Here is a 22,977-nt window from a genome sequence, read left to right as displayed (position 1 = left end):
TTCAGGAAAGGGAATGCGGTTTTGTTTTCCTTCTGCTGACTGACAGCCAACGTCAGCTAGCTACGCTAGTTAGCTAACAAAGTTGTTCATTAAACTTTCTTTGACATTAAAAGTGCACGAGGACAACTGAAAATGGAGAGAGACTCAGGTAACTAAGCAAACTCAATTTCATATGACCTTCTCAGCAAGTAAGTTGGTAAATGTAGCCAGTTATCTAGCTAGACAAGTCAGGTAAACTTTCCTAATGCTAAAAAGCTACCCAGCCAACGTTAGCTAGCTAACGGTAGCTATCTAACTTTTAGCTGAAACTGAGCCAATTGTCATTGTTATTGAAAGAAAACTTCCCTTACTCTTTGAGTTGTATGACATTAAATAGGAACAGTAACTTGGTTGCTGAAGATATAAGCCCCTGAACAGGCAGTTAACCCACTGTTCCTAGGCCGCCATTGAAAATAAGAATTTGTTCTTAACTGATTTGCCTAGTTAAATAAAGGTAAAATAAAATATGTTTTGATATATGTAATTATTGAGGTGTGGTTGTTGTAGTTTTTTCAAATGTACCTGTGTTGCAATGACTGTATGGCTACACCATTTCCTGTGCATTCACAGCCAAATAGTTTTGTGAGTTCAACAGTATGATATCAATAAAGTGTATTGCATTCAAGTACTGCTCTTTAAACCCTACATTTTACTCTCACTTTATGAACTTTAACCCCCAGCCTCTTCCCCAAAACATTTCTTTGTATTTTTTACTGTATTTCTCTCTGACAGTGTTCCACAATGACCGTCTGGGAGCACCACGTAACCCACTATTGGACCAGCTCCCCAGCTACCAGTCTCTGCTGTACCACAGAAAGCCCTCCGCCTCGGGCAGTACCAAGCGCCGTGGCAGCTCACGGACCAGGCTGGGCTCCTCCAGCAGTGGGAAATGGGGACAGACCACATTGGCCAGACAGCATGAGGAGAAACACAGGACTCAGACCCTACAGAGACCAGTCAGGGAACTGCCCAAACCTATGGCGGAGAAACGCAGAGACAAGTCAGATCTCTAATATGTCTTCATGCAGTGTTATACTGGTGTAAAATGTTGTATTGTAATGATAATATGAAAAGGATTGCACTGTGTAATAACATTTGTATACTATGTAACTGTATATGTTACAGGATGTCAGAGATTATGTTTTTCACTGAGTCTTACTGTGTTGGAAATAATTGGTTATCTGCCTTCATTGCCTTCACTCACTGTAGGGGTCAGCAGTGCATAGTTATTGCTCTGCAGGCAGTGTTTAATTTCCTCGTATCAATTTGAGACATTACTGGATTAGTGAAGGAATGCTCTCTGAATCTCTCCTAGAGATATGGCTATTCTTAGGCCTTAGGCCAATAACAGAACACACCATTCACTACAAGTAGGCCACAATTTCATGAGCATAACAATTGGGTCTAGATATGGTTATGTTCATGTTTCATTGAGTCTCTTTGTCGAAGCTCTCTTGCTGTGATGTTAGTATTCTTGAAAAAAGCTTAGTATGTTAACATTGACTGACTGATTGATTGCTTAATATATTGACTGATTGATCATCTGACAGGGACCAGCGTTTGGAGCAGGCCAAGGATCTGAGCAGTTGGAGCCAGTGGAGACAGGGCACCAGACGGACCCTGAGGAGGCTAACGGAGGATGGGTTTGAGATGCTCAGCAACCTGGAGCTCTGGAGGGGAGACATCCATGTCATTGAGGGTAAGAGAGTGGTTGCCAGTGACAAAACAACCTGTTACTCCAAATTACTTCTATTGACATCAATACATGATTTATGTCAAAGGCTTAGTTACACGAACAAAGCTCAAAATTGGATTCGTGAAGGACAAAGGCAGAGTTTCCACAGAGATTATGTAATATCGCTGATGAAAATTGGGCAATTAAAAGTTCTTGCTCACTTGTGTGTCTTCTGTTGGAAGCATTGAAAGATATGAGTGCGTTGATGTTGATCTTTTTAAGATCCGGGATGGTATCTAAATCACTCATCCTTTCCCTTCTCTGTGTCCCATCACAGGGATGTTTGGCACAGGGATCCTGTCCTACTTCTCCTTCCTGCGTTTCCTGGTGCTGCTCAACTTCGTCATGTTCCTGCTCATGTTCGGCTTCGTCATGCTGCCCATCATCACCGCCCCCCATGCCTCAGGGAACACCACCTTCATCCACGTAGATGGTAACACAGGCCTTTACGTGTTATAGAGTAACTGTCAAGATAAAGGAAACGCACAGGCCCTTTAAAACTGCCTATGCTCCTTTGAGACCCGTCTGTCAAAGTCACTTCTTCTAGCCATGGTAGCAAAAATAATTTTTATACATGACTAAGCACGATGAATTAACTCAGGAACCACACCTGTGTGGAAGCATCTGCTTTCAATAGACTTTGCATCCCTCATTTGCTGAAGTGTTTCCTTTATTTTGGCAGTGACATGTACATCACAGGAGGTTGGTGGCACTTTAATTGGGGAGGACAGGCTTGTGGCAATGGATTGAGCAGAATGTGTGTAATGGTATCAAATACATGGTTTCCATTGTTTGGTGCTATTCCATTCGCTCAGTTCCAGCTATTATTATGAGCCGTCCTCCCCTCAGCAGCCTCCACTGCTGTACATTAATTCTATAGTATTTATGTAAACTGTAGGTCAGTAAGAGATTAACACCACATTCAACCATGTTGTCATGAAGGTTCAGTTAGAGAGGAGAGATATGGGGCATGTAGCTGTTCTGCGACATCAAGAGCATCAGTCATCTTTACATTAGATTATGAATGTTGTATTGTTAATCTCATCTATGATATATATATATATATATATAGTGCCTTGCGAAAGTATTCGGCCCCCTTGAACTTTGCGACCTTTTGCCACATTTCAGGCTTCAAACATAAAGATATAAAACTGTATTTTTTTGTGAAGAATCAACAACAAGTGGGACACAATCATGAAGTGGAACGACATTTATTGGATATTTCAAACTTTTTTAACAAATCAAAAACTGAAAAATTGGGCGTGCAAAATTATTCAGCCCCTTTACTTTCAGTGCAGCAAACTCTCTCCAGAAGTTCAGTGAGGATCTCTGAATGATCCAATGTTGACCTAAATGACTAATGATGATAAATACAATCCACCTTGTGGATACTGTCACAATCAAGTCTCCGTATAAATGCACCTGCACTGTGATAGTCTCAGAGGTCCGTTAAAAGCTCAGAGAGCATCATGAAGAACAAGGAACACACCAGGCAGGTCTGAGAACTGCAGAGATCTACAGCTGAGGGGAGACTCTGTCCATAGGACAACAATCAGTTGTATATTGCACAAATCTGGCCTTTATGGAAGAGTGGCAAGAAGAAAGCCATTTCTTAAAGATATCCATAAAAAGTGTTGTTTAAAGTTTGCCACAAGCCACCTGAGAGACACACCAAACATGTGGAAGAAGGTGCTCTGGTCAGATGAAACCAAAATTGAACTTTTTGGCAACAATGCAAAATGTTATGTTTGGCGTAAAAGCAACACAGCTCATCACCCTGACCACATCATCCCCACTGTCAAACATGGTGGTGGCAGCATCATGGTTTGGGCCTGCTTTTCTTCAGCAGGGACAGGGAAGATGGTTAAAATTGATGGGAAGATGGATGGAGCCAAATACAGGACCATTCTGGAAGAAACCCTGATGGAGTCTGCAAAAGACCTGAGACTGGGACGGAGATTTGTCTTCCAACAAGACAATGATCCAAAACATAAAGCAAAATCTACAATGGAATGGTTCAAAAATAAACATATCCAGGTGTTAGAATGGCCAAGTCAAAGTCCAGACCTGAATCCAATCGAGAATCTGTGGAAAGAACTGAAAACTGCTGTTCACAAATGCTCTCCATCCAACCTCACTGAGCTCGAGCTGTTTTGCAATTAGGAATGGGAAAAAATTTCAGTCTCTCGATGTGCAAAACTGATAGAGACATACCCCAAGCGACATACAGCTGTAATCGCAGCAAAAGGTGGCGCTACAAAGTATTAACTTAAGGGGGCTGAATAATTTTGCACGCCCAATTTTTCAGTTTTTGATTTGCTAAAAAAGTTTGAAATATCCAATAAATGTCGTTCCACTTCATGATTGTGTCTCACTTGTTGTTGATTCTTCACAAAAAAATACAGTTTGTCTTCGTTTGAAGCCTGAAATGTGGCAAAAGGTCACAAAGTTCAAGGGTGACCGAATACTTTCGCAAGGCACTATATATATATATATATATATATATAGATATATTCAATTCATTGTTAATGGACTTCTAGATAGATGTCATACCAATATTATATTGTTGCTTCTGTTGTAAACCACAGGCTTCGAGTGCAGTAACTACCCCAGCACCTCTCGCCGTGGCCTGGTGGTTTTCCACCAGCACATCACAGACCTCCTCTCAGGGGCGGTACAGACTACCCTCCTCATATACCACGCCCTCTTATTCATTTAATTCAGTCACTCATTGTACGCCTGCATAGCACTGTAGATGATGTTCTGGGACTGAGAATGACTCCCTTGTTTGTTTCACATCTTAAAGGGCTTTCTGGAGCAGACCTACCTCTTCTATGGTTACTACAAGGTAGAGACCATTCACTTCCCTAAGTTCACCTACAACCTGCCTCTGGCCTACCTGCTGGTCACCATAGCCTACCTCTTCCTCAGTCTCATATGGATAGTCAAAAGGTAAAACGTGCCCTATCTTACTGTATTCAGACTTGTCAATTATACTAGTCTTTTGGATAAACCACTCCTCAAAAGGCATCTTCTCAAACATGCACATGCTGTTCAATTGTTTTTCACGGTCATGTAAGTCATATACTGTTATAGAGATACTTAAGTTTTTTAGCAATTTCCAAATCTGCATTTCTCGTCGTTCCTCAAAGGTCTGCGACTGGCTTCAAGCGTAAACTGGTGCAGGACGAGGATCGCTTCCAGAGCTTCTGCAACAAGATCTTTGCCGGCTGGGACTTCTGTATCGTCAACGACAGTGCAGCCAGGCTCAAGAGGAGCAGTCTTCTTTATGAACTGAAGGTGAGGTGTCAGAAGTCAGTCGATAGTATAGGTTGACTCAAAACAACAGGGAGATGTGATTCAACACTATTGACAAAGTGAATTGAAGTCCTCAGTTCACACATTCCAGTTACAGCCATATAATGTAACAGAACTGTATTGGTTCACTTCTGTTTACTACTCACTTTTCAACAACTCCTTTCAGAAGAAGCTGTGTTTATTTGTTTATTAATATATTCAGTATAAGTGCTTATAACTGCATATAATGGAGATCCTATATTCATTCCTCTGTCCTTTCTATGTCAACAGACTGATTTGGAAGAGGAGCGCATCAAGCAGAAGATGGCAGACAGGACACGGAAGGAGAAGTGTAGGATCTACGTGATCCGACTAATCCTGAATCTGTTTGTGATTGCTGTACTGGCTGCCTGTTTCTACTCCATCTACATAGCCACCAACTTCTCCCAGAAAGCACAGATGACTAAGGTAACTAGGCAAGTCAGTTAAGAACATGTTCTTATTTACAATGACGGCCTACCCCGGCCAAACCTGGACGACGCTGGGCCTATTGTGCGCCGCCCTATGGGACTCCCAATTACAGCCAGATGTGATACAGCCTGGATTCGAACCAGGGTGATACACCTTTAAACAGCAATGTTAGTTCAGTTTAGTTTAATTTGATGTGTACTATGGAAGCTTAAAGCTGAATTGCAGCAGCACATACAAGAAAACAAATGTAAATCAATGATCAACATGAAATGAGTTGAAGCGTGACTGGAGGAGGAGCATCTTGGTCACAGCCAGGGAGGATAGTCTGTCAGAGACAGGTCTGGAGTCTCCTCAGCACACCTTGCTGTCCCTGATGTCCTCAGCATATCCTTATGGACTGTAGGTAGCTTGTCAATAGACATATGCTTATTTTAGATCTGATACATATGTCTAAGTTTAGCACAGGTGTGTCAAACATGCGGCACACAGGTGGTCTGAGTAAAAACTGAAATATATAATTTTATTATAATAGTTACCCGTCCCGGGGAAAAAAATGATATTAATCGCCATTGAAATGACTAAAACCAAATCTAAACTGTAGAATTGATAATGGACTTACATTTATAGTGTCTTCACTCCAGCATCCTAAAAGTCATCGAAATGAAAACTAGACAGTCAGGGAGCATTGACGAGACGGAATGCGGCCCACGGGGAAAAATTAGTTTGACACCCCTGGTTTAGCACAATTGTTAGTTTTTTTTGTTTGTTTTGTTTTATTTATCTACGCAAGTTAGTTAAGAGCAAATTCCTATTTACAATGACGGCCTAACCCAGACGATGCTGGGCCAATTGTGTGTCGTCCTATGGGACTCCCAATCACGGCCGGTTGTGATACAGCCCAGGATCGAACTAGGGTCTGTAGTGACGCCTTGTAGCGCTGAGATGCAGTGCCTTAGACCACTGGCCACTCGGGAGCACAATGGTTGTTTTTTTTCTTTTCGTTTATCGATTTTACAAAAAAACAAACATCAACACAGAACGACACTGACACGTTCAACAATTTCAAAGGTTGAGGGATGAGCACAATGGCTGTTCTATTGAAATGAATGCTCTCTTCCTCAGTACTGTATACCTAATGGCATGTGTCTTTTCTGTTTTACTTCAAACATGCGTTGTCATAACAGGTGAACTTCATCCTGGACCTGATCTATGAGTATCTGCCTTCCATCGTCATCACCCTGTCCAACTTCATCACCCCCCTCATCTTCTCCCTCATCATCCAGTTTGAAGACTACTCCCCCGCCTTTGAGATCCGCTTCACTCTCATGAGGTAAAAAACAGGGCTGGGGTTGTTTTATTTCTATTCGGTCATTAAATTTTTCAGTTTACTTCCTGAATTGATATGAAATTTACCCCAACCCTGGCAACCAAGCACTTTCTTCTGTGAAAATCAATGAATGATGCTCTTGATGTTTCACACCGATTCCAGTTTGCATACTGATGTAGCACCCTGGTATTGATGAATAGATTTTTGCATTTTAACACCAATGTAATTTCTTTGTAATGTCATAATCTTTCCACAGGTGTGTGTTCATGCGCCTGACCAGTATCTGTGTGCTTCTCGTCTCCCTCTGGGGTCAGATCACCTCTTGCCAGGAAGACAACTGTGTCTGCGGGTACAACCACATCCTCTACCCGGTGAGTGGAAGTCAAAGGTTACCGTAGATATACAATACCAGTCAGGTTTCTTTATTTGTACTATTTTCTACATTGTAGAATAATAGTGAAGACATCAAAACTATGAAATAACACATGGAATAATGTAGTAACCAAAAAAGTGTTAAATACATTTTAGATTTTAGATTATTTAAAGTAGCCACCCTTTGCCTTGATGACAGCTTTGCACTTTCTTGGCATTATCTCAATCAGCTTCACCTGGAATGCTTTTCCAACAGTCTTGAAGGGAGTTCCCACATATGCTGAGCACTTATTGGCTGCTTTTCCTTCACACTGCGGTCCAACTCATCCCAAACCATCTCAATTGGGTTGAGGTCGGGTGATTGTGGAGGCCAGGTCATCTGATGCAGCACTCCATCACTCTCCTTCTTGGTCAAATAGCCCTTACACAGCCTGGAGGTGTCTGTTACTTGAACTCTGTGAAACATTTATTAGGGCTGCAATTTCTGATGCTGGTAACTCTAATGAACGTATCCTCTGCAGCAGAGGTAACTCTGGGTCTTCTTTTCCTGTGGCAGTCCTCATGCGAGTCAGTTTCATCGTAGCGGTTTTTGCGACTGCACTTGAAGAAACGCTCAAAGTTCTTGAAATATTCCGTATTGACTGGCCTTCATGACTTAAAGTAATGATGTACTGTCATTTCTCTTTGCTTATTTGAGCTGTTTTTGCCATAATATGTACTTGGTCTTTTATCAAATAGGGCTATCTTCTGTATACCACCCCTATCTTGTCACAACACAACTGATTGGCTCAAATGCATTAAGAAGGAAAGAAATTCCACAAATGAACTTTTAAGAAGGCACACCTGTTAATTGAAATGCATTCCAGGTGACTACCTCATGAAGCTGGAGGTAGTCACCTGGAATGCAAAAATCTATTAATCCAGCTGGTTGAGAGAATGCCAAGATTGTGCAAAGCTGTCATCAAGGCAAAGGGTGGCTACTTTGAAGAAACTCAAATCTAAAATATATTTTGATTTGTTTTACACTTTTTTGGTTACTACATGATTCCATATGTGTTATTTCATAGTTTTGATGTCTTCACTATTATTCTACAATATAGTAAAAATATTGAAAAGCCCTGGAATGAGAAGGTGTGTCCAAACTTTTGACTGGTACTGTACATATTGATATTGGACGTTACTATGATCTCATATAATTCTACCTCTGCCTATAGTGTTGGGAGTCTCGCGTGGGCCAGGAGATGTACAAACTCATGATCTTTGATTTCATCATCATCTGTGCCGTCACTGTCTTTGTGGAGTTCCCTAGGAAGTAAGTAATCTTTTCTCTTCTCTCCTCTTCTCTCCTCTCCTCTTCTGACAGTTCTCTTCCTCTCTCCCCTCCCCCCAGACTCATAGTGGACTACTGTGACTGCGGCCTGGCCAAGTGGTGGGGCCAGCAGGAGTTTGCCATCCCCCAGAACGTCCTGGGGATTGTGTATGGCCAGACCATCTGCTGGATCGGGACGTTCTACTGCCCCCTGCTGCCCGCCATCTGCACCATCAAGTACTTCATCATCTTCTACATCAAAAAGGTAACATACCATAGAAATATTAGACAGTATCAATGTACTGGTATAGGTGGGCCGATGGCCATAATTGTAGTTCTATGTAATACAGTACAGTAAAGGCATCAGGAAGGTACAGAAACTAAAACAGGAAGCAGCCGTGCTCAGGTCTGTTCAACGCTGGTCCGACCAATCGGATTCCACCCTTCAAGATTGCTTCGATCATGTGGACTGGGATATGTTCCGCATAGCGTCGAACAACAACATTGATGAATGCGCTGATTCAGTGAGCGAGTTTATTAGCAAGTGCATCGGTGATGTTGTACCCACAGCGTCTATTAAAACATTCCCCAACCAGAAACCGTGTATTGATGGCAGCATTTGCACAAAAATGAAAGCTCGAACCACTGCTTTTAATCAGGGCAAGGTGACCGGAAACACAACCGAATACAAATAGTGTAGCTATTCCTTCCGCAAGGCAATCAAACAAGCTAAGCGTCAGTATAGAGGCGAAGTAGAGTCGCAATTCAACGGCTCAGACATGAGAGGTATGTGGCAGGGTCTACAGTCAATCACGGACTACAAACGAAAAACCAGCCCCGTCGCTGACCACGATGTCTTGCTCCCAGACAAACTAAACAACTTCTTTGCCCGCTTTGAGGACAATACAGTGCCACTGACACAGCCCGCTACTAAAACCAGCAGGCTCTCCTTCACTGCAGCCAACGTGAGTAAAACATTTAAACAGGTTAGCATTCGCAAGGCCCAGACGGCATCCCCAGCCGCGTCGTCAGAGCATGCGCAGACCAGCTGGCTGGTGTGTTTACGGACATATTCAATCAATCCTTATCCCAGTCTGCTGTTCCCACATGCTTCAAGAGGGCCACCATTGTTCCTGTTCCCAGGAAAGCTAAGGTAACTGAGCTAAATGACTACCGCCCCATAGCACTCACTTCCGTCATCATGAAGTGCTTTGAGAGACTAGTCACGGACCATATCACCTCCACCCTACCTGACACCCTAGACCCACTCCAATTTGCTTACCGCCCCAATAGGTCCACAGACGACGCAATCACACTGCACACTGCCCTAACCCATCTGGACAAGAGGAATACCTATGTGAGAATGCTGTTCATCGACTACAGCTCAGCATTTAACACCATAGTACCCTCCAAACTCGTCATCAAGCTCGAGACCCTGGATCTCGACCCCGCCCTGTGCAACTGGGTCCTGGACTTCCTGACGGGCCGCCCCCCAGGTGGAGAGGGTAGGTAACAAGAGCTCCACCATGCTGATCCTCAACACTGGGGCCCCACAAGGGTGAGTTCTCAGCCCTCTCCTGTAATCACTGTTCACCCATGACTGTGTGGCTATGCATGCCTCCAACTCAATCATCAAGTTTGCAGACAACACAACAGTAGTAGGCTTGATTACCAACAACGACGAGACAGCCTACAGGGAGGAGGTGAGGGCCCTCAGAGTGTGGTGTCTGGAAAATTACCTCACACTCAATGTCAACAACACAACTTCAGGAAACAGCAGAGGGATCAGCCCCCTATCCACATCGATGGACAGTGGAGAGGGTGGAAAGTATGAAGTTCTTCGGCGTACACGTCACGGACAAACTGAAATGCTCCACCCACACAGACAGTGTGGTGAATAAGGGGCAGCAGCGCCTCTTCAACCTCAGGAGGCTGAAGAAATTTGTCTTGTCACCAAAAACCCTCTCAAACTTTTCCTGGGGCGGCAGGGTAGCCAGGTGGTTAGAGCGTTGGACTAGTGACCGGAAGGTTGCAAGTTCAAACCCCCGAGCTGACAAGGTACAAATCTGTCGTTCTGCCCCTGAACAGGCCGTCATTGAAAATAAGAATTTGTTCTTAACTGACTTGCCTGGTTAAATAAAGGGAAAATAAAAATAAAAAAGATGAACCATCGAGAGCATCCTGTCGGACTGTATCACCGCCTGGTACAGCAACTGCGCCGCCCACAACCGTAAGGCTCTCCAGATGGTAGTGAGGTCTGCATAACACATCACCAGGGGCAAACTACCTGCCCTCCAGGATACCTGTGACGCCACCCGACGTTACAGGAAGGCCAAAAATATCAAAGGACAACAACCACCCGAGCCACTGCCTGTTCACCCCGCTATCATCCATAAGGCAAGGTCAGTACAGGTGCATCAAAGGGTGGACCGAGAGACTGAAAAACAGCTTCTCTCTCAAGGCCATCACTTACATTGAGTGGCTGCTGCCAACATACTGACTCAACTCCAGCCACTTTAATACTGGAAAAATTGATGTAATAAATGTATCACTAGCCACTTTAAACAATACCACTTTATATAATGTTTACATACCTTACATTACTCATCTCATATGTATATACTGTACACTATAGCATCTACTGCATCTTGCCTATGCTGTTCAGCCATCACTCATTCATATATTTCTGTGTACATATTCTTATTCATTCCTTTACACTTAGTAGTTGGTGTGAAATTGTTAGGTTAGATATTACTGCATGGTCGGAACTAGAAGCACAGGCATTTCGCTACACTCGCATTAACATCTGCTAACCATGTGTATGTGACAAATAAAATTTGATTTGATATGTATGACTGTATGTTTTTGGTTGTAGCGTATGGTTTTAGCTGGATCTAAACCTCGGGTTACATACTCTAGGTAACTGATTGAGTTGAGCGATACTGTACCTCATAAGTCATAGTGTAGGTCAGGATATTTCCTTATCCTAATTCCTTCACCCAATTGATAGAGAAAAGGAATATCCCATACCTGTGTGCATTATGTTGACTGAAATGACTGAAAGGGAATTCTCACCCACAAATATGTTGATGAATGTATGTATTGTCTACCCTGCAGGTGACCCTGGTGAATAACTGCCGCCCGGCCACCCGTCCGTTCCGAGCTTCCAGCTCCAACTTCTTCTTCCTGGCTGTGCTGCTGATTGGCCTGGCACTGGCCTGTGTACCTGTCACCATTGGCATCGCACAGTGAGTACATGGCAGCAGTTAGCCTACCATGCATGCATCTTTATTTCCATAGATAACCATCAATATGGCTAGTTGCACTGAAACTCACCATGCACCAATCTCATAACCTTTTCACACTGATGAGCCTATCTGATCTTAGCTTAGCTGTACTGCTCTACTGTTGCTAAAACTGGGCTGGAAAGGAAATATTTGAGTCCGCACAGTACAGTTTGGCTTGGCACCATAGTGTGAAAATAGTATCAATCTGCTCGTAGATCAGTTGTTGGGTACATAAACTAACCCTCCCGTTTCTCCCTTATCAGGATCAGCTGTTCCCAAGCCTGTGGTCCCTTCGTTAACTACACCACATCCTGGGAGGTGCTCCCCCGGACGGTGTCCCAGCTGCCTGCAGGAGCACGCACGTTCCTCCTGGCCATCTCCTCTGAGGCCTTCGCCGTCTCCCTCTTTGTCATCACATGGTACGGGTTCCGGCCAATGATATCACTCCTGTCTACGGTTCATTGTCATTTGATATTCAGGCCGATAGATTGTGCTTTCAGCCAATCAATCAATAAAATATATTTATAAAACCCTCTTTTCATCAACACGTCACAAAGGGCTATCAAAATTCTGCTTTGTTAACCGTTGTCTCTTTCCTCCCTCAGCCTGGCCATGTTTTATGTCATTGCTCTAGCTGGAGCGCACAAGCGAGTGATCAACCAACTGAGGGAACAGCTAGTCATGGTGAGTAGCTATAGTAACCAGTGTACATGGCTGCACAACTCTACTGCACAGTAGCTTCATAGGACTTAGCTGTAGGGACAGGATTATTTTCCTGACCAGAAAAAATCTAGGTACTAGTTATCTGGCATAACATTGTTATAGGGTTAATTTAGGCACTAACCCTCTTCTCCCTGTTCGGCCAGGATGGGCGAGACAAGCGTTTCCTGATCCAGAAGCTGTGTCAGGCCCAGAGGACCTGTGCTATTAGATCCACAGGTTCGGGATTCCAGTCCCACTCCTCAGACAGAGTCAGCCCCAGCTACCGCTCCAACTCTGGGATCTTCCTGGTCCAGCCACCCCCGGACTCTGCTACTCATGTCTGAATTGCTAGGATTAGGCCCTTGAGTTTTACCTGACTAAAAAACTCAGGGCTCTTGATATTACTTGTAACTGGCTGTTTACTGGCATACACTATAGGTGCTGGCTTACCAGACATATATTAAGTCTAGACCTGGACTACAATGCATGCTCAATGGAGAATCTCCATTAAAATAGCTTTTTAGTCCAGGACCAGGCTCGATCTGTGTCTAGGAAACCAGCCCTACCACTGGCAGACACTAGATTTGAGGAACACTATGCAACTGGGGGATTCGCTTTGCCTATCAAGGCTCTTTTGGTTTTGATCCAACGCATGTTGAGATCTGTGAATGTTCAAATGTTTAACAAGCACAATGTTACAATATTGGACCAATAGTTTGAACTCAAGGCTGGCAAAATAGCTATTTACTGCCTTTTGTGGAGAATTTCTTGTCCTGTTTGTTGCTTACTATATGTAGCCTACCATAAACATTACTATATGTGATGTCATGATGATAATTCTGCTGACTATTACCTTTTTCCTTCCAAGAAGGACTCTTATGACAATAACCACTATAAAGCTTTGAATTGCCCTTCTAAGTAATACAAAAAAATCAAAGCTGATCCCATATTGTTCCACTCCAAAGCCTATAAACACTAAACATTCTTCTTGCACTTTAAATGTGACCTTTCTTGTTTATATTTTAAAGGTATACTGTATTAATTTGTGTAAATTTATATTCCTTAATCTCTTGTTTACTATTTCCATTAACTCTTTAAGTATTAACTTTTAATGACCATGACATGCTACATGTGATTTAATATTTCAAAATGTATTTGAGATCTACTGTCCCAACTTCTGCTACATACCAAACTGAACTAATACTTTTGTACTGTACTCTGTGTCTACTGCCTGTGTTCCATAAAGGGGGAGTGTTGTTTTATCCATTGCAAACCTTTGTTTATGAGTGAACTGTTACATTTGAATCAACTAGTAAGATGTCATTTTGGCAAAAGTTTTATAATTCCAAAATCTGTGTGTTATTCATTGTTATAAACTGGGTGGTTCAAGCCCTGAATGCTGATTGGCTGACAGCGGTGGTATATCAGACTGTATACCAGGGGTTAGACAAACCATGTATTTTTACTGCTCTAATTACTTTGGTAAACAGTTTTTAGCAATAAGGCACGTCAAGGGTTTGTGGTATATGGCCAACTCCGCTTTGCGTGGTGCATAAGAACAGCCTTTAGCCGTGGTATATTGGCCATATACCACACCCCTTCGGGCCTTATTGCTTATTGAATTGTGGCTGGAAAGGGTAAATAAATAATGCAAGTATTTAAAACATGTTATTTCTTGTCATACTTTGTGTGAATATAACTAGTTTAATTTGTTCAGTAGGCAAACCCAAAAGACAAGATTCTGTTCATATTTGAATAGACACCCAACATTTTCAAAAGTACATACTTAATCCATGTCACCTCCGCACCAGCAGGTGTCGACGCCTCCAGAATAGGTAGCTACTGCTCCTTCAACAGCGCAGTGTATGGAACCGGAGGCAGCGTGCACTGTCAATTCGGTTGTTCAGAAAAATCTTCTGGCGAATGCTTGGAATAACGGAACCGGCAGACATGGCAGTGTTCTGGATATTATTTGGAATCATCTGCTGCCAGTTTATTACAGTGTCAGCTGATGACATTGTGGTGGCCTGCGGAGGGTTCGTGAAATCCGACGTTGAAATCAACTACTCGCTGATCGAGGTGAGTGCAGAGACGGCCTACTACCTTAGTAGGCGGAGACAGGATATTGCTGGGGGTCTTGAGTGGTGAAAAGACAGTTGAGTTTGAATGAAATAACATTACCCCCAAGGTGGCTAGTAAGATGGTCTAGCTAACTCTGAGTAGCCACACTAATCTCACGAGCCATCTCTGATCTATGTTGCTGGTTTCTCGTGCACAACAATGTCGAAATTCAGAACTTGTTAGCGAACTAGTTAACATTGCATTGTACTAACTATCTATCCTTACAAAACACATCAGAAACGCAATAACTTGCAGCTATTTAAAAGTAGCTAAATGTGTTTCACTGATTTTTAAGTCCTTTACATTTAAAACTCCGAGCGAATGTTTACATAGTTTACGCACTGGCCAGCTAACGTTAGCTAGCTTGCTAAAGTTGACTTAGCTAGTTGCCAGAGTCCACTTAAACCCCACTGCATTGACGAGGTATTGCACCATCCACACACCATTTACAATAATAGGATTACTGTTTCGTCAAATCATCTCATACTGGACCACCTTCACCCTAATGACTGCCGGTGCAAGTCATTCACGTTAGCTAACTAACTACTTGACCGCAAGAGCCTATAGTACTGTCCAACATGCATGGCATTAAATCATGCTTTTGCCTTTTTGGTTGTGTTTGTGCATTGCTAAATACATCTCGTCTTTCTTGTCTCTCACAGATTAAAGTGTACACCAAACAAGGGTCTTTGAAATATCAGACGGACTGTGCTCCCATCAATGGATACTTTATGATTCCCCTCTATGACAAGGTAATGAATGTATTGATCCGAGTAGGCAGGCGTTTCCGTACGTTTGATACGGTTTAATTAATTCCATTCCAGACATTACAATGAGCCCGTCCTATAGCTTCTCCCACCAGCCTCCTGTGGTATTGATACATATGAAAATGCAATAGTAGTAGTATGGCATTGGTTTGTCTAAACCTCAGACTGTTTCCCTGGTTACTTCATGGATATCAGTCTGAAAGAAGTCGCTGTAAGAAAGACGCAATAGTCTCTACAAGACAGAATGTTGAATACAATTCTATTTAATCATACTTCACCAGTTGTCCGTAATCTTGGTCCTTTTGGCGGTATCAGAGATGGGGTAGCCACAAGAAAGGGCTGTTTACCCCACTTTTTGCGGCAGCGGTTCTGTTGCTTGTATTTCCCACCTCCTGGCGCATTTCACGTGATGCGCAACGTCAAACAATAGCCGAATGTAGCTTAATATTGTCGACCAAAGCACAGTTACCTCGCAATCAGCTGAAAGTGCTTGTGAAATTTGCCAGCTGATTGCGTGGGACAAAGTTCAGTCTCTGCTTCGGTTAAACTCGGCATTGTTGACATATTGTGCAGCGTCGCATGTGAATTGAGTCAGCATTGAAATACAAACCAACATGCAGCCCAGCGTACTGGAAGTCGGGTTAATAGCACTACTCTGGATATTTTGTCTGAGATTACCTCCTTTTATAAGGGACAAAATCAGTGGACAACAGGCAAAGTACGTTCAAATTAAGTTTATTCAACAGTTTGACTTGTGATGGGACTGTTAGAGCCTACATTTTAGAGATGAGTCTTCCACTCTCGGATTCATAGAGGCAGTTCTGCTAATATTTGACTCTGTCTTATTCACAGGGAGATTTTGTGTTGAAGATTGAGCCCCCTCTTGGGTGGAGCTTTGGTAAGGAGAATTTCATGTGTATTTGTAGCTCTTGTGTATTGCCAGCAGTGCTGTAACATAACACTCTCTGTGTTTTTGCAGAGCCCACCAGTGTGGACCTCTATGTGGACGGCGTCAATGATATCTGCACCAAGGAGCAGGACATCAACTTTGTCTTCACTGGCTTCTCTGTCTCTGGAATGGTGAGAGGAACTCTTCTTCAATAACCCTTGTGGGGATGGTGCTGGCTAAAATACATTTACATTTGAGTCATTTAGCAGATGCTCTTCTCCAGAGCGACTTACTGGAGCAGTTAGGGTTAAGTGTCTTGCTCACGGGCACATCAACATATTTTTTTATCTAGTCAGCCCGGGGATTCGAACCAGCGACCTTTCTGTTACTGGCCCAACGCGCTTAACCGCTAGACTACGTTCTACCCCCCCAAAGACTCAATACATCACTATTTACTGACTAAACAGAATGGCACAGAGATCTGCCACTTTTTTAAATGGTTGTTTAGTGTTAGTACTTGCCGGATCTACAGTATGTGCATTTCTGAAATAATTGTTTACTTTGTTGTGGCGTTAATGTGTTTTGTATGTCCCAGGTGCTAAGTAAAGGCCAACTCCTGGGCCCAGCTGGGGTGGAGATCAGCCTGACCAGGGAGGGACCAGGAGAAAAGCTGCAGACTGTGCTCACTCAGCCTGGAGGAAAGTAAGGGACCGCTCCTCAAACTCTTAACAGCGTTGCTTTAAACTACAAGGCAATATAACTACCCCTTACAACACAAACAAACCCCCCAACACACTTGCTTTTCTTTCAGTAGTGGCAACTCAAGCCATTCATCATATCAATGCTAATGTTTTTGTACACATCCGCTGTTGTTTTGTATCAGGACAATATACGTGTGGGTGTTGGGGGGGGGGTACAAGCACTAGGCTTCTAACACAGACTGTTTTGGGTCATTTCACAGGTACACCTTCTCCAAAGTACTTCCTGGATATTATGACATCATTGCTTCTCATCCATCCTGGACCTTGGAGCAGGTGATTATTTTTCTGCAGGGCTCATGATCTCAAGCCATCTCAAAGTGCAGCTGTAGGTGTTATTGGCACAGTTTTAGGTGGATGCAATTGGAACTCAACAATCCTATTGCACAAGTAATATAAGCAAGTAGAGTAAGAACATAGGTTCTACACAGGTAGTGTAAACTATGCAAAAGAATTAGAGCAGAAACGTCCAAATGCTTCACAATCATTTTGCGTTGTCTTTCCACAGAGCGCTACGTCAGTGCGTGTGTCCAGTGCCAATGCAGCGGCTGCAGAACATCTGGTGGTGGGAGGGTACGATGTCTCTGGGGAGGTCCGGAGTGATGGGGAGCCCATGAAAAAAGTCACCTTCCTCCTCTACTCTGCCACAGTGAAGAAGGAGGTCAAATATATTTGTATTTAATTGAATGGCAAATTGAAAGAGCGGTGATGTCCAGTCTGCTGTATTTCTGTACATATTGTGATACACTACAGTGATATTTTATCCTTAATGTTGGCTGTCTATGAAGCTGGGCATTTTACCTCATGAATGGTTAAATTATGATATACAGTGAGGGGGGGGTATTTGATCCCCTGCTGATTTTGTATGTTTGCCCACTGACAAAGAAATGATCCGTCTATAATTTTAATGGTAGGTTTATTTGAACAGTGAGAAACGAAATAACAACAAAAAAATCCAGAAAGCGCACGTCAAAAATGTTACAAATTGATTTGCATTTAAATGAAGGAAATAAGTATTTGACCCCCTCTCAATCAGAAAGATTTCTGGCTCCCAGGTGTCTTTTTATACAGGTAACGAGCTGAGATTAGGAGCACACTCTCTTAAAGGGAGCGCTCCTAATCTCAGTTTGTTACCTATATAAAAGACACCTGTCCACAGAAGCAATCCATCAATCAGATTCCAAACTCTCCACCATGGCCAAGACCAAAGAGCTCTCCAAGGATGTCAGGGACAAGATTGTAGACCTACACAAGGCTGGAATGGGCTTGTTGATGCTATTATTCGTAAATGGAAGAAACACAAAATAACTGTCAATCTCCCTCGGCCTGGGGCTCCATGCAAGATCTCACCTTGTGGAGTTGCAATGATCATGAGAACAGTGAGGAATCAGCCCAGAACTACACGGGAGGATATTGTCAATGATCTCAAGGCAGCTGGGACCATAGTCACCAAAAAAACAATTGGTAACAGACTACACCGTGAAGGACTGAAATCCTGCAGCGCCTGCAAGGTCCCCCTGCTCAAGAAAGCACATATACATGCCCGTCTGAAGTTTGCCAATGAACATCTGAATGATTGAGAGGACAACTGGGTGAAAGTGTTGTGGTCAGATGAGACCAAAATGGAGCTCTTTGGCATCAACTCAACTCGCCGTGTTTGGAGGAGGAGGAATGCTGCCTATGATCCCAAGAACACCATCCCCACCGTCAAACATGGAGGTGGAAACATGCTTTGGGGGTGGTTTTCTGCTAAGGGGACAGGATAACTTCACCGCATCAAAGGGACTATGGACGGTGCCATGAACCGTCAGATCTTGGGTGAAAACCTCCTTCCCTCAGCCAGGGCATTGAAAAAGGGTTGTGGATGGGTTTTCCAGCATGACAATGACCCAAAACACACGGCCAAGGCAACAAAGGAGTGGCTCAAGAAGAAGCACATTAAGGTCCTGGAGTGGCCTAGCCAGTCTCCAGACCTTAATCCCATAGAAAATCTGTGGAGGGAGCTGAAGGTTCGAGTTGCCAAAAGTATAAAATCAGCATACTTTTTCCCCTCACTGTAGTAACCCAGACGGATACATACAGTTTTTACTCAAAATGGGAATTTCAAGTTTCAGATATATGTAATACTTATCTTACATCCAGGCTGTATCACAACCGGCCGTGATAAGGCGGCGCACAATTGGCCCAGAGTCGTCCGGTGTTGGCCGTCATTGTAAATAAGAATTTGACTTGCCTAGTTAAATTTAAAATATATAAAATTCCCTCTAATATGTGTATTTCTTGTGTTTCCTAGGACGTCAGTGTCTGTAACACAGCCCCAGTGGATGGAGCCGAGTCTGGAGATGACTCCCTGGTCTACCTGTGTAGCGCCCTGTCCCGAGAGGATGGCATCTTCTCCTTCCCCTCACTGGCCAGCGGAGACTACACTGTGGTAAGATGGCCGCCACAACACACCCGTGTTGTTCACACTGCACTTATCCCATGGCAAATTAGCCCTGGGCTAAGAAAATGCTTATTCAGCACATATCACTCCCAGTTAATGTGTGTTGCTGAAATAGCGCTGTTGGTGTTCTTAGGTTGTCTTTCATGTGTAAAATATCCTTGGGATCTGGAAGGCTCTGTTCAAAACTCTATACAGGCTCTATACAAAAATAATGTATTATGTACTTAGTCTGGTTTCTTGTCCTTCACTTTGACTATGTTGGACTAATTTGTCTGTTTCAGATTCCCTTCTATAGGGGAGAGAGGATCACATTTGACGTGGCGCCTTCCAGAATGGACTTCAGGGTGGAGCACAACAGCTTGAAGCTGGAGGTAAGTTTACAGTGCTCCAGCTTCCTGCTTGGCTGCTATTTCTGGGTTAAAATTGTACAGCATTGGCCTTTGTCATGTGATTCACAATCATTGGTACTGTACATGACCCTGGAGGTGTCGTGTTTTGTGTTTCTCTCTCTCTGTAGCCCATCTTCCGTGTCATGGGTTTCTCTGTGACCGGCAGGGTTCTCAACAGCCTGGAGGGGGACGGGGTACCTGACGCCACGGTAACCCTCAACAACCAGATCAAAGGTAACCATAGTGACATCCACCACCCCATTTCTCTTCTATTATCTGTGTTCAAATTCGGAGGAGAAATATCAGAGATGACATTGTTGGATTAACGTGGAGACATGCTATGTTCATTTGCGTTGGGATTGTCCTTCTGCCGAACCCCTTCTTTCGCTCTCCCTTTTCCTCCCTCTCTTTCTTCCCTTCTAACAGTTCTGACCAAAGAGGACGGCTCCTACCGCCTGGAGAATATGACCACCGGTACCTACACCCTCCGCACGCACAAGGACCTCATGTTTTTTGAGCCAATCACAGTGAAGATAGCTCCCAACACGCCTCAACTCCCTGACATCATCACTGCTGGGTGAGTTTCGACTTTCAATGTGTCCTATTGATGCCCCCATCTATAATCATAACATGCATCTGACATAACAGCTACGTGATGGTTTTGTTGAAGAATTATAAATGTCATTCTCATCCCCCTCTCCAGGTTCAGCGTGTGTGGTCAGATTTCTATCACCCGTCTGCCAGAGAGCCTGAAGCAGCAGGGGCGTTACAAGGTGACCCTCACTCCCCTGGGACAGGACAACACCGCCACCCGCACCACCGACTCAGACCAGCAGGGGGCCTTCTGCTTCCATGCCAAACCTGGAGACTACAGTGTTACCGTACGTTACAGAAATACAGCTTGTTCTGACTATGAGATGAATTGTCTGTATTTTGGTGGCTTTGGTTGTATTGAGCGAAGTTGCCCTTAGTCCCTTATCTAGGATCAGCTTAGCTGCTCTGAATTATATCCCTATAAGGGTGAAGAAAGCATACTAAAGTGATCTATGATCAGTGTCTATGGGCAACTTCATCCTACCTCCAGTCCTATTTACGTGAGATCAGCTCTTAGCGATGTTACCCTCAAAATACAACGAAAACAGATTTTTCCATTTACCTTGGCTGTACGTTTCATCCTGTCTTCCATCCTTCCCTGCAGGTGTCTCTTCCTGAGGTGGAGGTGAAGGCTGGCCTGGCCCTGCAGCCTGCTGCTCTGGAGGTCTCCCTGGTGGACAGGCCCCTCTCCGACCTCCTCTTCACCCAGTTCATGGCCTCCGTCTCGGGCAGGGTCTACTGTCTGGGTAAGCCTGCCCTGGAGTTCTCCCATTAGTCTATGACTCACTCTGAACATTTCCTGTTTAGATGTCAAGTAGGAATAATTCAAGGTTAACAATAACCCCTTAGGGAGAAGTAACTCCTATTCAACAGGAAACAGTGGGGTGCATTTTCTGTTTAATGAAAACAGTCATGGTTAAAAGTGCTTTTCTATTAGACAGACTGTGTTTTGATGCCTAACTGGGTCATTGTCAGGACAAACGCTGAAAACAGTCAATCTGAATACTCTATTAGTCCTAGCATTCTCGTTAGAAAGCTAATCAGTGACGGTCTCATTTTCACGGCTTTGCCACTTTGAATAACCTTTGACCTCTTGACCCCCAGCGAACTGTGATGACCTGTCGGTGACCCTGCAGCCGGTGAGTCGTCAGGGGGAGAGGAGGAGCGTGCTCCTCTCAGGGAGCGGTGACACCTTGGAAATCTCCTTCGACCACGTCCTGCCTGGCAAATACAAAGGTACGGACCTCCTGGGTCATGTTCATTGGGGCAAAAGGTATTAAAAATAATAATAACAATAAATTGTTGCTATGGAAAACAAACATGTATTTTTGGACATGATCTTTTTAGTAGCTCCTCGTTTTTTCTGTTATGTGTCTGAACAAGTAAGTATGTTATAGGATGGTCAATGTTGTCAGAGAAGAAATCCATACACTAAAGCCAGGCTGTACTCCAGTCTGTACTCCAGTATCTCAGGCTAGGTTATGTATGTCTTGTCCTTATGTCAATATTGTAGCAATGTCTGACGCTCTGCTCTCCTCCCTCCCAGTGAGTATCTCCCATGAGGAGTGGTGCTGGAAGCTCAAGTCAGTGGAGGTGGAGGTGCTGGACTCTGACGTGCTGGGAGTAGAGCTCAGACAGATAGGCTACATCCTCCGCTGCTCCCTGTCCCACGCCATCACACTGGTCAGTAGTAACACAGGGGAGGGCTGTGTGTAGGGGACAGAGAGAGTGTGTCTTTAGGTTTGTTCATACGTGTAGTTGTGTGCATGTGTACTGTTATATGTTCCTGCGTGTATTTCTGTTTATGCTTGTTATACACTACACGGCCGAAAGTATATGTATTTGGACACCCCGTAAATCAGTGGATTTGGCTATTTCAGCCATACCCGTTGCTGACCGGTGTATAAAATCGAGCACACAGCCACGCAATCTCCATAGACAAACATTGGCCTTTACTGAAGAGCTCAGTAACTTTCAACGTGGCACAACAAGTCAGTTATTCCAAATCTGTCCTACTAGAGCTGCCCCGGTCAACTGTAACATGCTGACCACACCGCCCACGTCATGTGCGTTGCAAAATAAATGTACACGTTATTCAATCAATGCACTCACGCTGCTTGCGCGCGTCAACGAGCGTCTTCATAGCCAGGCGCTAAAATAGAACTTGGTTCTTTTTGTGAAGCTTGACATGCTGCAAGTCCCGCCTCTCCCATCTCCTCATTGGTTTTTAGGAGCATATACCAAACGTGGGTGATTGAAAGACAAACTGAGGTCCACAGTCCAGTTGGTGGTGTAATGCACCTTAAAGTTGATTGCCAGCCGCTATATAAAGTCCGAAGAAGAAGCCTGAGGAGATCGGTTTACCCTTTTATCTGTGGATTAATTGTCGGAGTAGATGACCTTGTGCATTTCAAGTAAAATTACAAACCAATGTTTATATCCAAGCTAGCAACAGCAAGCTAGCTAACTAAATTGCT

The 22,977-nt window shown here is 43.8% G+C and overlaps 1 protein-coding gene across 1 annotated transcript in view; it reads left to right on the top strand.

The window, feature by feature from the left end:
• The first annotated feature begins 15 nt into the window (after positions 1-15).
• Positions 16-22,977, top strand: part of LOC135536664 (BOS complex subunit NOMO1-like) — a 36,810-nt gene continuing 13,848 nt past the window's right edge. Inside the window, 32 exon segments of the mRNA XM_064962921.1 lie at positions 16-148; positions 772-1,039; positions 1,590-1,738; positions 2,052-2,207; positions 4,363-4,448; positions 4,581-4,726; positions 4,927-5,074; positions 5,363-5,539; positions 6,727-6,872; positions 7,126-7,240; positions 8,456-8,553; positions 8,632-8,815; positions 11,668-11,798; positions 12,101-12,256; positions 12,443-12,521; positions 12,704-12,897; positions 14,379-14,457; positions 14,460-14,618; positions 15,323-15,412; positions 16,280-16,325; positions 16,407-16,507; positions 16,912-17,018; positions 17,278-17,350; positions 17,583-17,735; positions 19,368-19,505; positions 19,799-19,888; positions 20,035-20,140; positions 20,333-20,483; positions 20,610-20,787; positions 21,105-21,246; positions 21,605-21,736; positions 22,047-22,183. Of these exon segments, the coding sequence (XP_064818993.1) occupies positions 133-148; positions 772-1,039; positions 1,590-1,738; positions 2,052-2,207; positions 4,363-4,448; positions 4,581-4,726; positions 4,927-5,074; positions 5,363-5,539; positions 6,727-6,872; positions 7,126-7,240; positions 8,456-8,553; positions 8,632-8,815; positions 11,668-11,798; positions 12,101-12,256; positions 12,443-12,521; positions 12,704-12,897; positions 14,379-14,457; positions 14,460-14,618; positions 15,323-15,412; positions 16,280-16,325; positions 16,407-16,507; positions 16,912-17,018; positions 17,278-17,350; positions 17,583-17,735; positions 19,368-19,505; positions 19,799-19,888; positions 20,035-20,140; positions 20,333-20,483; positions 20,610-20,787; positions 21,105-21,246; positions 21,605-21,736; positions 22,047-22,183 (4,131 nt within the window). The 5' untranslated portion in view covers positions 16-132.

This window comes from Oncorhynchus masou, chromosome 5 (assembly GCF_036934945.1).
Source record: "Oncorhynchus masou masou isolate Uvic2021 chromosome 5, UVic_Omas_1.1, whole genome shotgun sequence".
Lineage (NCBI taxonomy): Eukaryota > Metazoa > Chordata > Actinopteri > Salmoniformes > Salmonidae > Oncorhynchus > Oncorhynchus masou.
Note: the sequence above shows the minus strand (reverse complement) of the source record. Positions and strands in the feature narration are given on the sequence as shown.